This window comes from Sphaeramia orbicularis, chromosome 7 (assembly GCF_902148855.1).
Source record: "Sphaeramia orbicularis chromosome 7, fSphaOr1.1, whole genome shotgun sequence".
NCBI classification, from domain to species: Eukaryota; Metazoa; Chordata; class Actinopteri; order Kurtiformes; family Apogonidae; genus Sphaeramia; species Sphaeramia orbicularis.
Window position 1 is genome coordinate 22341593 of NC_043963.1, and position 17040 is coordinate 22358632.

The following is a 17040-nucleotide window of genomic DNA, read 5'->3' on the forward strand; positions in this document are numbered from 1 at the left end:
ACCGTGTAATAACTGTGTAATAAACGTGTTGTCGTGTGACGCGTTATAACCGTGTAATAAACGTGTAATAAACGTGTTGTCGTGTGACGCGTTATAACTGTGTAATAAACGTGTTGTCGTGTGACGTGTTATAACCGTGTAATAACTGTGTAATAAACGTGTTGTCGTGTGACGCGTTATAACCGTGTAATAAATGTGTTGTCATGTGACGCGTTATAACCGTGTAATAAATGTGTTGTCATGTGACGCGTTATAACCGTGTAATAAACGTGTAATAAACGTGTTGTCGTGTGACGTGTTATAACCGTGTAATAAACGTGTTGTCGTGTGACGTGTTATAACCGTGTAATAAACGTGTTGTCGTGTGACGCGTTATAACTGTGTAATAAACGTGTTGTCGTGTGACGTGTTATAACCGTGTAATAACTGTGTAATAAACGTGTTGTCATGTGACGCGTTATAACCGTGTAATAAATGTGTTGTTGTGTGACGCATTATTACCGTGTAATAAACGTGTTGTCGTGTGACGCGTTATAACCGTGTAATAAACGTATTGTCATGTGACGCGTTATAACTGTGTAATAAACGTGTTGTCGTGTGACGTGTTATAACCGTGTAATAACTGTGTAATAAACATGTTGTCGTGTGACGCATTATAACCGTGTAATAAATGTGTTGTCGTGTGACGCGTTACAACCGTGTAATAAACGTGTTGTCGTGTGACGCGTTATAACCATGTAATAAACGTGTAATAAACGTGTTGTCATGTGACGCGTTATAACCGTGTAATAAACGTGTTGTCGTGTGATGCATTATAAACGTGTAATAAACGTTTTATTGTGTGACGCGTTATAACCGTGTAATAAACGTGTTGTCGTGTGACGCGTTATAACCGTGTAATAAACGTGTAATAAATGTGTTGTCGTGTGACGTGTTATAACCGTGTAATAAACGTGTTGTCGTGTGACGCGTTAGAACCGTGTAATAAACGTGTTGTCGTGTGACGCATTATAACCGTGTAATAAACGTTTTGTCGTGTGATGCCTTATAACCGTGTAATAAATGTGTTATTGCGTGATGCGTTATAACCGTGTAATAAACGTGTAATGAAAGTGTAATAAACGTGTTGTCGTGTAACGCGTTATAACCGTGTAATAAACGTGTTGTCGTGTGACACGTTATAACCATGTAATAAACGTGTTTTCGCGTGACGCGTTTTAACCGTGTAATAAACGTGTTGTCGCGTGACTCGTTATAACCGTGTATTAAATGATTTGTCGCGTGACGCGTTATAACCGTGTAATAAACGTATTGTCGCGTGACGCGTTATAACCGTGTAATAAACGTGTTGTCGCGTGACGCGTTATAACCGTGTACTAAATGTGTTATCGTGTGACGCGTTATAACCGTGTAATAAACATGTTGTAGGGTTACGCGTTATAACCGTGTAATAAACGTGTTGTCGTGTGACGCATTATAACCGTGTAATAAACGTGTAATAAACGTGTTGTCGTTTGGTGCGTTATAACAATGTAATAAACGTGTTTTGTATTGTGACGCGTTAATACCGTGTAATAAACGTGTTGTCGTATGACGTGTTATAACCGTGTAATAAACGTGTTGTCGTGTGACGCGTTACAACTGTGTAATAAACGTGTTGTCGTGTGACGCGTTATTACTGTGTAATAAACGTGTAATAAGTGTTGTCATGTGACGCGTTATAACTGTGTAATAAACGTGTTGTCGTGTGACGTGTTATAACCGTGTAATAACTGTAATAAACGTGTTGTCGTGTGAGGCGTTATAACCGTGTAATAAATGTATTGTTGTGTGACGCGTTATAACCGTGTAATAAATGTGTAATAAACGTGTTGTCGTGTGACGCGTTATAACCGTGTAATAAACGTGTTTTCGTGTGATGCATTATAAACGTGTAATAAACGTGTTGTTGTGTGACGCGTTATAACTGTGTAATAAACGTGTTGTCATGTGACGTGTTATAACCGTGTAATAAACGTGTAATAAACGTGTTGTCGTGTGACGTGTTATAACCGTGTAATAAACGTGTTGTCGTGTGACGCGTTATAACCGTGTAATAAACGTGTTGTCGTGTGACGCGTTATAACCGTGTAATAAACGTTTTGTCGTGTGATGCGTTATAACCGTGTAATAAACGTGTAATGAAAGTGTAATAAACATGTTGTTGTGTAACGCATTATAACCATGTAATAAACGTGTTGTCGCGTGACGCGTTATAACCATGTAATAAACGTGTTTTCGCGTGACGCGTTTTTACCGTGTAATAAACATGGTGTCGCGTGACGCGTTATAACGTGTAATAAACGATTTGTCGCGTGACGCGTTATAACCGTGTAATAAACGTATTGTCGCGTGACGCGTTATAACCGTGTAATAAACGTGTTGTCGCGTGACGCGTTATAACCGTGTACTAAATGTGTTATCACGTGACGCATTATAACCATGTAATAAATGTGTTGTCGGGTTACGCGTTATAACCGTGTAATAAACGTGTTGTCGTGTGACGCGTTATAACCGTGTAATAAACGTGTAATAAACGTGTTGTCGTTTGACGCGTTATAACCATGTAATAAACGTGTTTTGTTGTGTGACGCGTTAATACCGTGTAATAAACGTGTTGTCGTATGACGTGTTATAACCGTGTAATAAATGTGTTGTCGTGTGACGCGTTATAACTGTGTAATAAACGTGTTGTCGTGTGACGTGTTATAACCGTGTAATAACTGTGTAATAAACATGTTGTTGTGTGACTCGTTATAACCGTGTAATAAATGTGTTGTTGTGTGACGCGTTATTACCGTGTAATAAACGTGTTGTCGTGTGACGCGTTATAACCGTGTAATAAACGTATTGTCATGTGACGCTTTATAACTTTGTAATAAACGTGGTGTCGTGTGACGTGTTATAACCGTGTAATAACTGTGTAATAAACGTGTTGTCGTGTGACGCGTTATAACCGTGTAATAAATGTGTTGTCGTGTGACGCGTTACAACCGTGTAATAAACGTGTTGTCGTGTGACGCGTTATAACCGTGTAATAAACGTGTTGTCGCGTGACGCGTTATAACCATGTAATAAACGTGTTTTCGCGTGACACGTTTTAACCGTGTAATAAACGTGTTGTCGCGTGACGCGTTTTAACCGTGTAATAAACGATTTGTCGAGTGACGCGTTATAACCGTGTAATAAACGTATTGTCGCGTGACACGTTATAACCGTGTAATAAACGTGTTGTCGTGTGACGCGTTATAACCGTGTAATAAACGTTTTGTCATGTGATGCGTGATGACCGTGTAATAAATGTGTTATTGCGTGATGCGTTATAACCCTGTAATAAACGTGTAATGAAAGTGTAATAAACGTGTTGTCGTGTAACGCGCTATAACCGTGTAATAAACGTGTTGTCGCGTGACGCGTTCTAACCATGTAATAAACGTGTTTTCACGTGACGCGTTTTAACCGTGTAATAAACGTGTTGTCGCGTGACGCGTTATAACCGTGTAATAAACGATTTGTCGCGTGACGCGTTATAACGGTGTAATAAACGTATTGTCGCGTGACACGTTATAACCGTGTAATAAACGTGTTGTCGCGTGACACGTTATAACGTGTACTAAACGTTTTGTCGCGTGACGCGTTATAACCGTGTACTAATTGTGTTATCGCGTGACGCGTTATAACTGTAATAAACGTGTTTTCAGGTTACGCGTTATAACCGTGTAATAAACGTGTTGTCGTGTGACGCGTTATAACCATGTAATAAACGTGTAATAAACGTGTTGTCGTTTGACGCGTTATAACCGTGTAATAAACGTGTGCTCGTGTGACGCGTTATAACCGTGTAATAAACATGTTGTTGTTTGACTCGTTTTAACCATGTAATAAACGTGTAATAAACGTTTTGTCGGGTGACGCGTTATAACCGTGTAATAAACGTGTTGTCGTATGACGTGTTATAACCGTGTAATAAACGTGTTGTCGTGTGACGTGTTATAACCATGTAATAACTGTGTAATAAACAGGTTGTCGTGTGACTCGTTATAACCGTGTAATAAATGTGTTGTTGTGTGACGCGTTATAACCATGTAATAAACGTATTGTCGTGTGACGCTTTATAATTGTGTAATAAACGTGGTGTCGTGTGACGTGTTATAACCGTGTAATAACTGTGTAATAAACGTGTTGTCGTGTGACGCGTTATAACCGTGTAATAAATGTGTTGTCGTGTGACGCGTTACAACTGTGTAATAAACGTGTTGTCGTGTGACGCGTTATAACCGTGTAATAAACGTGTAATAAACGTGTTGTCATTTGACGCGTTATAACCGTGTAATAAACGTGTTGTCGTGTGATGCATTATAAACGTGTAATAAACGTGTTGTTGTGTGACGCGTTATAACCGTGTAATAAACGTGTTGTCGTGTGACGCGTTATAACCGTGTAATAAACGTGTAATAAACGTGTTGTCGTTTGACGTGTTATAACCGTGTAATAAACGTGTTGTCGTGTGATGCGTTAGAACCGTGTAATAAACGTGTTGTCGTTTGATGCGTTATAACCGTGTAATAAATGTGTTATTGCGTGATGCGTTATAACCGTGTAATAAACGTGTAATGAAAGTGTAATAAACGTGTTTTCGCGTGACGCGTTATAACCATGTAATAAACGTGTTGTCGCGTGACGCGTTATAACCATGTAATAAACGTGTTTTCGCGTGACGCGTTATAACCGTGTAATAAACGATTTGTCGCGTGACGCGTTATAACCGTGTAATAAACGTGTTGTCGCGTGACGCGTTATAACATGTACTAAACGTTTTGTCGCGTGACGCGTTATAACCGTGTACTAAATGTGTTATCGCGTGACGCGTTATAACCGTGTAATAAACGTGTTGTCGGGTTACGCGTTATAACCGTGTAATAAACGTGTTGTCGTGTGACGCGTTATAACCGTGTAATAAATGTGTAATAAACGTGTTGTTGTTTGACGCGTTATTACCGTGTTATAAACGTGTTGTTGTTTGACTCGTTTTAACCATGTAATAAACGTGTAATAATTGTGTTGTCGGGTGACGCGTTATAACCGTGTAATAAACGTGTTGTCGTGTGACGTGTTATAACCGTGTAATAAACGTGTTGTCGTGTGACGCGTTTTAACCGTGTAATAAACGTGTTGTCGCGTGACGCGTTATAACCATGTAATTAACATGTTACAGAAAACGTGACGCGTTACTTTTCTGGCTCAAAAAATGATAACGATTTCTAATTGTGGCTGTTCACATATAGGACCCACTCCATGAGAACAAGTGGGATTTCTCTTTGGTGTCCATGAGGTCCATGGGAAAACATCTGACCTGACAAAGCCAAAACAATGACTCAACCAAAGTGTGGCTCTGCTGTGTTTGTATTCTCCCACCCTCAATAAAGAGGCGGGGGACGGTGAACAAAGAAAAAGCACGGGGGCAAAGAGGGGATGTTAAAACAGCCCACTTGACAAATTTGCAATTCTCCACTGTGTGAGTGGATGTTTACAACTCTGTCCACCGTTATTCCTCCAGTTAAATAACATTAAGATCAGTCTACGTGCAGTAGAGGGATTTAGAAATGGTGGGATGAGATTGGTGATTTCTCCTACAGTTCAGTTCTTCAGTAATGTAGGGGTGTCTCACAACAGTTATATCCTTCAGCTATTTTCTTAACTCAACATCTGTTGGGTGAAAATCACAAAAAAGCCTAACATGCATCTGCTGCCCCCTTGAGGGAAGTGGGTTAGCATGATGGCTAAATGTTATTTATTCCATCATGTATGTGTTTTATGTTGTTTAGACTTCGTATGGCTGCTACCTTGGTCAGGTCCCCCTTGCAAAAGAGATTCCTAATCTCAATGGGACTTCCTGGTTAAATACCGGTAAAATAATCACTTAAACATGCCCCACGCAACACAAGCACATACTGATGCACTTGAACACTTTATTGCTGGTTTTAATTGTTTTGTTTTAATTTTTATAGTTGATTTTATTATTGCTATTGTTTCCCCTATTCTTATTCATTTTTAGTGTGCTGTGTTTTTTTAGGGAGATGAAGAATTTCATTGCATAGTATAACTACCTGTTTTTGCTGTGCATATGACAATAAAAACTTTTGAATCTCTTGAATCTTGAAATAATGTTGGCTCACTTAACCCATAAAGACCCAGTGCTTCTTCTGTGGCAGTTTCCTAATGATTTTTTCTATCTATTCATTCTTAATTGATTTATCACCATTTATTGTAAAATTATCCTCTACATTTTGTGTTTTGTCAGTATAAATCATGTATTTTCCTATATTTCATTTTCTGATCATGTAAATACTAATATAAGCTCAATTTAAAGTTGTGTTTTATTACATCAGAAAGCAAAAACTGAAGAAAATGTGACTTTTTTTTTTTTAGTAAAATCTATCATTAATTAAACATAAAACAAGCGTCTCCATTTACCGTCATTGATCAAACTCCATGGGTTTTTCTGGTGAATCAATTAGGTAGAAGATGAGTGTTTCCATGGTAACTATGGAGCTTCTGAACATCCAAACGGGTCATATCTGATGACCATGATGACAAACTGCATTTTACACCAACTATTTACATGTATTGACAGGATTAGTGAGTTCAACAGGTATTAAACAGTTTCGATCAGTAGATGCTTTTGGTCGACGGTGGATGTTTGGGTCTTTATGGGTTAAGAAATATGTTGCATTTAAGAATTTCTGCAGTGACCATATAATGCAACACTAGTTGTATTAATAAATATTGTAATTATTGTAGAGTTAATAGCACCTGACAATGTGCAAGACTTATTGTAAATACTTTTCATATGTATTTTTCTGTATTTATTTAATAGTTTTTTAACTGAGTGCTACTTTGCTTTGCTTATATGTATTTTTTTTAATAAGTTTTAAATGTTTACTTTAATTCCTATTTTTAATGTTACTATCCCAAATGCTCCCGTATCTAACACTGCAAATGACCCTGTTGTGGGACTAAAAAAAAAGATTCATTTTATAAAATCTTTCAAACTTTTGTCTGGTTTGAAATAGAACCACAATTAATCAATTACTTGCTGATTATTCATCTGACATTTTTTAAGAAAAAAAAAAAAAAGCTAATTTCTCTGATTCTATCTACTGTGTGAATGTGAATATTTTATGGTTTCTTTCCTTTCCCCTGACCGTAAACTGAGTATCTTTGGGTTCTCAAACAGAAATTTTGGGACACACCTAACATTTTGGGACTTTTTCACCATTTTCCAATATCTTACAGACCAAACAATTAATTGATTAATCGAAAAAAAAAAAATAAAAAAAAATAAAAATCACACTTAAACCAATGGTAATAATCTTTTGTTACAGCTCAACAGTGAAAAAAGAGCTTATTTTTCACAGTTAATGGCCATCAATTGATTTTAAATGTTTTAATTGTATCACAAGAATCAGTCATCACAACCATCAGAGACACTGGCCTCAAAAGCCCATCTTCAAATGAAACAAAAAAAAAAAAGAAAACAAAAAAAGCTGTGTTTTTTAATATCTGGCAGGTTGTGTACTGAGCGTCTGGAATGTAATTTACAAAGAAAAGTCAAACAAGAGCAAAAACCACAAAGTTGATATTATTGTCCATGTGACAGAAAACACAAACATACAACTCCTTCACAATCTCCATCAAATGTACTTTACAGGATGTCGGAAATGTCGAGAACACCCATGGCTTCCCAAAATTAAAGTCCGGTAACAGGAAAGAGACGGTCACCTCCTGCAGAGTCTAATATTGTCTGCTCTGTCACACTGAGCCTTGAAATAAAAACAGTGTCCGAATGAATGTCAGTCCTGTACATTCAGAGGCCAATGCTGATTGGTTTGCCATAAGACACGAGTCGAGGAGGGTAAAGGGCGTCAGACTGGAGCCGTGTAGAAAATGCCATTACATCCCTATTTGACTGGGTCGTACTAATCCTTTGAACACTCTCAGCTTTCCGGCACCGGTGAGATCAAAACTGTAGTCAGAGGTAACGTAAGGCGTCTCTCCGTCAGAGCCGGGCTGAAACAGAGACAAAGGTTGAAGGTGAGATTTGGACACACATCTGTGCATCCATTAGGAGGGTATTGTGTATGAAAGAATGCATCTGTAAGCTGACCTGTGCTGTGATGATGCAGGAAGGTAGTGATATGGCTCCTAAGAGGAGACAGTTCACCTTACGGAGGATGGAGGGATCTACAGACGTCAGCAGGAAATACAGACCTCGCACCGTGTCAATACCTCGAAGTACACCTAAAAACATAATAAATAATTCACATAAATGTTGCGTATGATATGAAATTATGGCTGAGTGGATTAAAAGCTGTTATTTAACCCTTTGATGCATGAATTATGAGAACCTTAGTCAAGACTTTTTTTTTTCCAAAGCGTTTTTATTCCTCTTTAGGCATGGGAATAAAAAATGCGATTGAAAATTTTTTTTAATGAACCTATTTTTTATGGAGTTACAAAAATATCCACTCAGCTGGACTCCATGCGTTTAATTTCTGAAGCAAAGAAACGTGTATTTAAAACACAATATCAGAAAGTGACATACTGCGTGAAAACTAGGAAATAAAAACATTTTTCATGCAGCTAATCTGATGTTTTCTCATATTTTAACATATTCTAATACTAGTTATTACTCACTTTATGGAAATGATATGCAAAAAAACCCTTTTTGTTTAAGAAAACTGTTAACTACAGTCTAATAACAACTAGTAATTGATTTACACTAAAACATGGCACTGCAGATGAGGTTTATCAAGAGCAGCAAAGTTACAGTAATGGTATGAATTGCAGTGTTTGGGATTATGCGTAAGTGTCTACTGTGTTGGCTGATATGGAACTAAAACAACAAAACCCATGAATATACAAGAGAACAGCTGGAGAATAACTGTCCACTGTAGTGACCACTATACATGAAAGGGTTTAAGGTTCATACAGGTTTCTACAAGTTAAATTTAAGACTTTTTAAGACTACTTAGAACAGCATTTAATGCCCATTTCGCAGCCATACTGGCAAAAATCCGCAAATAGTAGAATTTAGGAAAATGTATTTATTTATTCCAACGCCTACATTCCCACCGTTCTATGCCATTTCTCACCGTGGCTGCAAAGTTAGCGATAATTGGTTTCTAATGTCAGTCTAAATCAGGGGTGTCCAATCCTGGTCCTCGAGAGCCACTATCCTACATGTTTTAGATGTTTCCCTTTTCCAGCACACCTGACGGTCATTATCAGGCTTCTTCAGAGCTTGATGATAAGCTTATCATTTGAATCCGTTGTGTTGGAATAGGGATTGTCAGGTTGGAACGGGTGGAACTGAGTAGACCTGGGGTACTCTAATCCGGTCGAGGGCCGGTATCCTGCATGTTCTCATTTTCTTTCAGGGGCCACATTCAGCCCGATTTGATCTCAAGTGGGCCGGACCAGTAAATTAATAGCATAATCTACAAAAAAATTACAACTCCAAATTGTTGTCTTTGTTTTAGTGCAAAAAAACCCCTTTAAATTATGAAAATACTTATTTTATAAACTATCCAAACAAAAAAGATGTGAATAACCTGAAAAAACTGAAATTTCTTTTCTCAACTTATCATTTCTACATGTGCATTATGGATCGGATCTACAAAGACACTAAACATTTAGTAATAGGCAGAAAATTGTTAAAACTGTGCTTAATTTTCTTTAGAAATTTCTGGTTGTTCATATTTGTTCAGGTTATTCATGTTTTATTGTTACAGGATAGTTTGTAAATGTAAATATTTTCATAATTTAATATTATTTTTTACTCTAAAACAAAGACAAAAATTTGAAGTTTTTATATTATTTATAGGCATGATGTAACATTATTTTTTTCACATCAAACCGAAGAGAAAATATGGAGTCATAATTTTCTGCAAGTTATTATGCTATTATTTTACTTTAGATCATATTGGTCTGTATGTGGAACCAGAGCTAAAATAAATTCGACAGCCTTGACTGTGGAATTTTTGATCTTTGCTAATTCGCCACTCGGGCCGGATTGGAACCTTTGGTGGGCCGCATGTTTGAGACCCCTGTTTTAGATATTTCCCTCTTCCAACACACCTGGTTCAATTAATGATGAGCTCATCATCAAGCTCTGCAGAAGCCTGAGAATGATGTAATGGCTTCCAGGTGTGGTGGTAGAAGAGGGAAATATCTAAAACATGCAGGATACAGGACCTCGAGGACTGGATTTGAAGACCCTTGGAGTAGACTAACATTACTTTCTTTGCAGCTTGGACATTTAACAGACACATTTAAACATTACACAGCAAACAGCTTTATGGAAACATAACTAAAGACCTACCATTATCAAACTGAATACCTTTTAAAGACTTTTTTAAGGTATTCAACGCAGATTTGTAAATTCAAGACTTTTAAGACCCTGCATACATAAGGTAAGGTAGGATACGTACCGAAGCCGACACACGGGCAGATGGGTGTCTGGGTCATCAGCACTGGGCCTCCTCTACTCGATACTTTCTCCCCAAGGCAGCACAGCCCCACCAGGCTGGCATTGGCAGCGTAGAACATGTGAGTGGGCACCACATCGCAGTGGATTACACCTAAAGCCACAGCAGTGTGGGGCACCTACAGGGTCAGAGTCAAAGATTTATTTCAGGCGAGGCCGAGCTAGTCATGATCCAACAGTTTATAAAAACACTGTGTTACATAGAGTAATAAGAAAATAGAGCCCATAATAGTGTATTTATTCGAGCTGTTCTCCACTTACAATTTGAGCCTTTAAAAACATCATACTTAAAAGTTTCCATCGCTAAGCAGATCTAGCAGTATAAATATTATTTCTCTACCACAAACAGACAAAGAAGAGCAAAAATAAAGGTTGACTTATGACGCAATTACAAAATTTGTCTTATCTTTGCTGTTTTCAGATCATAACTGTGTTTTATATGAATGAAACTTTTGCTATTAGCAAATGTGTTGTTTTGTTACACTGAAATGATTTCAGCTGGAAAGAAATGACCCAGCGATTAACAGGTTAAAGCAACAGTCACAAGAATATATTTTTGAGCAGCAATACATAAATAAATAAATAAAACAGGGCACCTATGACTTATGGGTCCCTTTACAGATAATTCATGTTATCCATGCATATTTTTACAAGCTTCTATCTCTTGTATTCTATTGTATCACTCTGAAAAACTTAAAGAATCACAGGTAACTGAGGGGTCTTCATATGAATAATTGTAATTCATCCCTTGTTTAATATGTAAGATGCAACAGGTATCATGTGTAACTACAACAAAACGCTTACAAAGTCTTATGTCTGCCTAAAACATCTTCTTATACTTGTTATAATATTTATTGGGAATAATACGAATGATCATATTTGTTTTACCATATAATGCTTTAGAAATCAATGATGTTACCGTGTCTATAATTCACAGTTAACTCTAGACACTAATGTATCATGTAAGTAAAGACAAATTAAATGCTGGTAACTGTTGGGACTAAAATGACTTATGAAAAACTAGGATATCAATGAAGACTACATCACACAGCTGCAGCCTCCTCCTTCTGCTGTACCTGGTAAGGGGTGAGGCTGTGCAGAGGTCTAACAGGTCCAGGGTCAGGGGACTGCAGCTGGCTCAGATAGGCCAGCAGTGTCAGATCTCTGTGTTCATTGGAGCGCTGGTGTTTCCTGTCAAATACAGTTTCCCCACAAACAGTGATTCAAGTGATCTGGAAAAATGAAAGCTTTCATATTTTAATAGAGAGCGAGTCTCACCCCTTCTCATGTTCCCCATGGGTTCTAACTTTGAAGGAAATGTGAACAGCGGTCAATAGCAAGAGACAAGTAATGGTGTTAAAGCTACAGAAACATTTTCAAGAACCCTGAACAGATTGTGGTTATGATGATGTCGCCTCTGAGATTTTTAGTCTATTTATGTATTTTCAGCATTTGATTCTTCAACAGTTTTAATGTGAATTGTTACTGTATTTCTGTTGTGGGTGTGAGAATGTGGAATTCTTAGGCAATGGAAGAGAAGAGCTGTAGAAATATTTTTCAGCTCAAGAGGTTATATAAGGAGAATAGAGAAGCTTTATAAAAACAGGTAATGAAATAGTTTTACTTATGGATTTTGGATTTGTTTATTTTCATTGACGGTTGTGTAAACTGTTTTTACTGTAAGCTGTAAGAGCAACTTATCTGATGTAAGCAGATGTTTTAAGAAAGGGGAAGGTATTGTAAGTTTTCTTCATCCTGCTCCTTTCTAATCATTTAGATTGGAATGAATAAATAAATAAAATGAAAATAACTTTCTTGATTTGTAAAATGACCATGGTGTCATAATTCAAACGGGATGGGAAAAAATTACTCTTCTCTAACCACTGAATGTAATACAGTCTTTTTCTGAAATAAGGACCAATGAGACACAACCAGAAGGGGCGGTTCTTCAGCTCAGAGTGACTGAGTTGCTCTTACGCTGTTCCTTGGCATCCCACTCCTTGAAATTCGGACTGTACCAGAAGGTGGACATAGTTTCTGGGGGGACTGTGGCTCTCTGTAAACTCATCAAGGGCAGTCTGGGCGGGTGGGTGCGTCTGACAACCGTGCGCCGTTCTTAGAAACTCTGGACTGAGGGCAGGACACTGAGTGGACCCGCCGTGACCGAGCTGGACAACATGTGACACCGGGAAGAAGCGGATCATGTCCACGAGCAGCTGGAATCCGAATCCTGTTAACAGCCGAGACAAATACATGTTCAAACACTGTTTACAGTATAAAACTTTCAATATTCTCTCGTAGAAGGTGGTCTGATCAGACCTTTGACCCAGCCCATGGTGTTGATTATGACTGGAGTCTCTCTGCTCTGGGGGCGTCGACGCCACAAGGACTTAAGGCATTCCAGGTAGCGGTCCAAGTCCGACTCACAGGACGACTGACCGTAGTAGATCATATGCTCTGGCGTACGTTGATGTGTGAAAGGAGGACCTGTAAAATTATTCAGCATTAGCTCCATCCATGTTTACCACTATATGAGCTAGTACAAAGCATTTCAATGAGTTCAGTGTGAATTTGTAATTTTTGTTAAAAAAAAAAAAAAAAGATACTTTTTTTTTGTGTATGTGTGTTTTGTGTATGTTCTGTTCTGTATCAAAACAACAATTCCTATTGTTTAGACATCTTTCTGCATTTTTGCTGTAAAAAAATTCTACAAAAAAATTTTAAAAATTAAAAAATACATTCAAATACAGTATTCACTACTAAATCCACAAATAAGACAGTACAATGGGGACAATAAAGACAACATTCTGATAGAAAGCCCTAAATTTATGCAATATAAAAACAAAAATTAGAGGTCATGTAAAGTAGGATCAAAATAAAACATACCCAGAAGTGGCTCTCTGACAGTCGACAAAGATAGGCAACCAGCAGGGGTGAATTCTGTTTGACCGAGGTCACCTTCCAAATAATCTACACTACCAGTGCTGCAGAAACACACAGATGCATTGGTTAGCTTCCATAATCAACATACTAAACTATAATTCTAGGTATGTAACACTGATGTCTGTTCATTGCATCATAACAACTTGACTTAACTCTGCTCAGACTTTTTCAGGTTTCCATCCGGCATAAGTAGTAAAAAGTATCTGATGCCTGGTTTGACCACTGATAGGTTAGTGAGAATCATTGTGTAATAAGGGGCGGAATGAATCCCATGTTTTTGTGAGTAAAGCTATGATATTCGCTTAGTCTATAATATTTTTGTATTATACTCATTTGTCATTTTATACTGATTATATGAGCCACCATCATCAAATAGGGAGCCGCCTTCAGACTGACAAAGTTATGTGCTGCGGTAAAATTATATTTTTATAGTGCTGATGTGATGAGAGGCTACACTGACATGGTACTACTATATCTGCAGTGCACAACAATTACCTGGAACCAAGTGTGAGTTACAGTCAAATTAACTCAGTACGATGTAATGGAAAAGCATCACTACTAGATTAACAGACATAAAAATTGACAACAACCAATGACCCATACACAAGTAATTATGCAAGCACCTATCTAACACCAAGCCATATTGAGAGGCAAGAAATATAAGCACATACAGTGCTTAACAAATCTATTAGACAACCTTTCTCATTTTGACTCTGAGACCATCCAGCATCATGGAGTGCTTCAATGTGGACTCTCATTTTCAGTGAGCTCTCGTTTTACCATTTTGAACAGGAATGAGGAACTTCAAACTGAATGTACCTTTTTACACAAATCTGAACTCACTGAGTTTCACTAAGAAGTTAGAAATTAATCAAGCCTAACATTCAACCACTAAAACTATAATTTGATATCATAATCAAGAGATAATATTGTGCTTTTTTTGTAAAACAGTACATTTTACAATTCATTGATAATAATAATTATATTTTGGCATTAAAATATAATTTTGGATAAACAACTTCTATATACAGCATTAACCATAACAGAAACATAAAAAATTATTTTAGTCATTACCAATGCTGCTAATTTAGCGTGGCTGCAGGATTAACCTTACATTGGGTAGCGGGCTAATAAATTCATTAATCACTGTATATGTAAAATACAATTAATCATCAGTTCACTATTCAGTATAAATAGGGAAATTATGTTTAACTACTGTATTGAGAACTTACTGATTTAGTAAGGTGTTGATGAAGACACGGATAAAAGTTGACTTGCCCACATTTTTGGCTCCACATACCAGGATAACTGCACAGCCATCCATGTCCCCTGTAAATAAAAGGCAAATCTCCCTAATTTTCTGCAGGATTCTCATATTTTTAAGCTATTTTTGACATGTGTGTGTTTGTGTACCTCTGCAGGCATTGACCAGTGTATTTAGGGATTCTCTCTGGGTCTTTGATATTTTCAGGCCCTCGATGTCACTTGCCAGTGGAATCATTCCCAAACCATTGAGAGGAGTGTCGAGAACAGCTGACAGGAGTTCATTCTGCAAACAAGAGGGACATCTTCTTATCAGGCCACATTGTCTTCAAATTTAAATAAAATGTATGTGATTTGCTGAATATTAATATCAGTAGAACCCTCAGTTAACCTACCACCGGAGGACTGAACAGTTCACTGAGATCTGGAAAGCTTGACAGAAACCGTGTCAGAGGCGTCTCCATAGGTTCCAGTAAGATGACAGATGAGTGTCGCATCACCCTTCCTGTTAACTTCTTTCGTGATGCTGCAAGACATCCATTTAAAGGAGTTTAAGAATAATTGCTCCTAAAAGGTAGACCAGAAACACTTCCAATGATATGAAAAAGATAATACACAAAACACATACGTTTCTAATGGGAGATTTTCTGTTTTTGCATGTACCTGCTGAAAGATATTTACGGAGAATCTGTGCAGCTTCTGATCTGTCATCCCTGGAGTCATCAGAGCTTTCCAGGCCTCTAATTGTGAGGGGAAAGTGTGAAGCTGGGGAGAAGAGTGGATATGACGGCTGGCCCTCTTCAATGGTGTAGCCCATCACCTCTACCCGGCCATACAGACAAGTCAAAAAGCACTTTCCACGGAAACATAGGGTCTGGAAGGTAGTAATATTAAAGCCATAATTACTAGTGAATACCAAAATAGTCAAAATCATGATGAGTCATAAAAAAAAACAAAAAACATACATACCTGATCCTTCTGCATAACAAGCACTGCGTGATTTTTCTCATCATTTCGCTCAACACAGGTATTGAGCATCTTTCCCTCCAGTCTACCTTGTTTAACAGGCCCAATATCATTTGAACCTAGCATATCACCTGTCTCCACACCATTCCCATAAAAGGACTGTGTAAAGTTCTTCCACTCCTGTGTGCTTTCTGAATCATTGTCCATTGTAAACGAAGAGCTCCCATTAGCATGAGCATAAGATTTTTTAAATTCTGACTTAGGAGAGGCCTTCTTTGTGTCAGGAACAGACTTAGCCTTAGTCTTTAACCTCTTGATGTTGGGCTTTTTCTTCACAGATGCCTGATGCTCATTGATCAGTTTGGCCATGACAGGACTGGGGCTGAGGTCTGGGGCATTGATAGGAGGTCTGCATCGTTTGCCTCTAACGTCCTTCCACTTCTGAGATCTGGCTTGGCCCTTAACCTGTGTTGGTTTGTTCACCTTCATGGTTTTGTACTTAATTATTCATGTAGGCGTCAATAAAGACACAAACGAGGGAGCCTGCAATAAGGGAGAAGAAACAATCAGCATACACTGGCAATTTTTTTTATTATATGTATCAAAAATGTGTCAATAATTACATATTTATTTAGCATAGCGTTGTTTAATTACTAACCGCCAAGCTAACCGTTGTGATGCAAGACGAGCTAGCTTGATATCAAACATTAGCTAGTCTTGCAATGTGTGATCTAAATAATAAGCAAACCCATTATCAAATATGAAACGACTATTAGATAACACAAACATGAGACGGGAATTTCAAGTTTGCCCAAAGTTATAAGGGCTAACGTTACCCACTACAAGACTACACTGCTAACACTGATTTGTTAGCTAACTCTGTTGCATTCACCCAGAGGAAACTTACCCCCCGCTTTTATACAGCACTACAGATACAACGATTAATCTTTGTTCTTATTGGATTGCATTAATAATACGTTAAAGTGAGTCTATGAAGCTTGCGAGCTGCGTTTTGAGCCGTGTTGACGGCTAGCTTTTAGCTACATGTGTCAGCCACAAACACACGCCATATTAGATGGCCAACCAAGGGTTTACCCGGAGTTTTATTATTAACGAATTAAGTTGGTTACCAAAATACCTTTCATGTTCAGATTATATACACGTTTATTAAAAAAATTGTATTATCAATAGCTACCAGTAATAATATGCTCTAAACATTTTTTGTTATTATTACGAATGCGGTGTTTTATGATGGACAACACCTATCTTGCGCGGAGTTC

The 17040-nt window shown here is 37.7% G+C and overlaps 1 protein-coding gene across 1 annotated transcript; it reads right to left on the reverse strand.

The window, feature by feature from the left end:
* Window positions 1–7459: 7459 nt before the first annotated feature.
* nol9 (nucleolar protein 9) lies at window positions 7460–16919 on the reverse strand. Its single transcript, XM_030138387.1, has 13 exons — window positions 16668–16919; window positions 15764–16302; window positions 15458–15668; window positions 15190–15320; window positions 14945–15080; window positions 14764–14860; window positions 13475–13572; window positions 12908–13075; window positions 12566–12818; window positions 11665–11779; window positions 10533–10707; window positions 8207–8340; window positions 7460–8109 (listed from the first exon to the last, which is right to left on the reverse strand). Exons 2-13 carry the CDS (start codon window positions 16247–16249, stop codon window positions 7993–7995), a joined length of 2121 nt encoding a protein of 706 aa, XP_029994247.1. The 5' UTR covers window positions 16250–16302; window positions 16668–16919; the 3' UTR covers window positions 7460–7992.
* Window positions 16920–17040: the final 121 nt, after the last annotated feature.

Coding starts and splice junctions, on each gene's coding strand:
- nol9 (XM_030138387.1), bottom strand. CDS start 16,249: ATGAAGGTGAACAAACCAACACAGGTTAAGGGCCAAGCCAGATCTCAG. Junction 15,081..15,189: donor AACTGTTCAGTCCTCCGGTG/GTAGGTTAACTG, acceptor TCTTGTTTGCAG/AATGAACTCCTGTCAGCTGT. Junction 14,861..14,944: donor ACTGGTCAATGCCTGCAGAG/GTACACAAACAC, acceptor TTTTATTTACAG/GGGACATGGATGGCTGTGCA.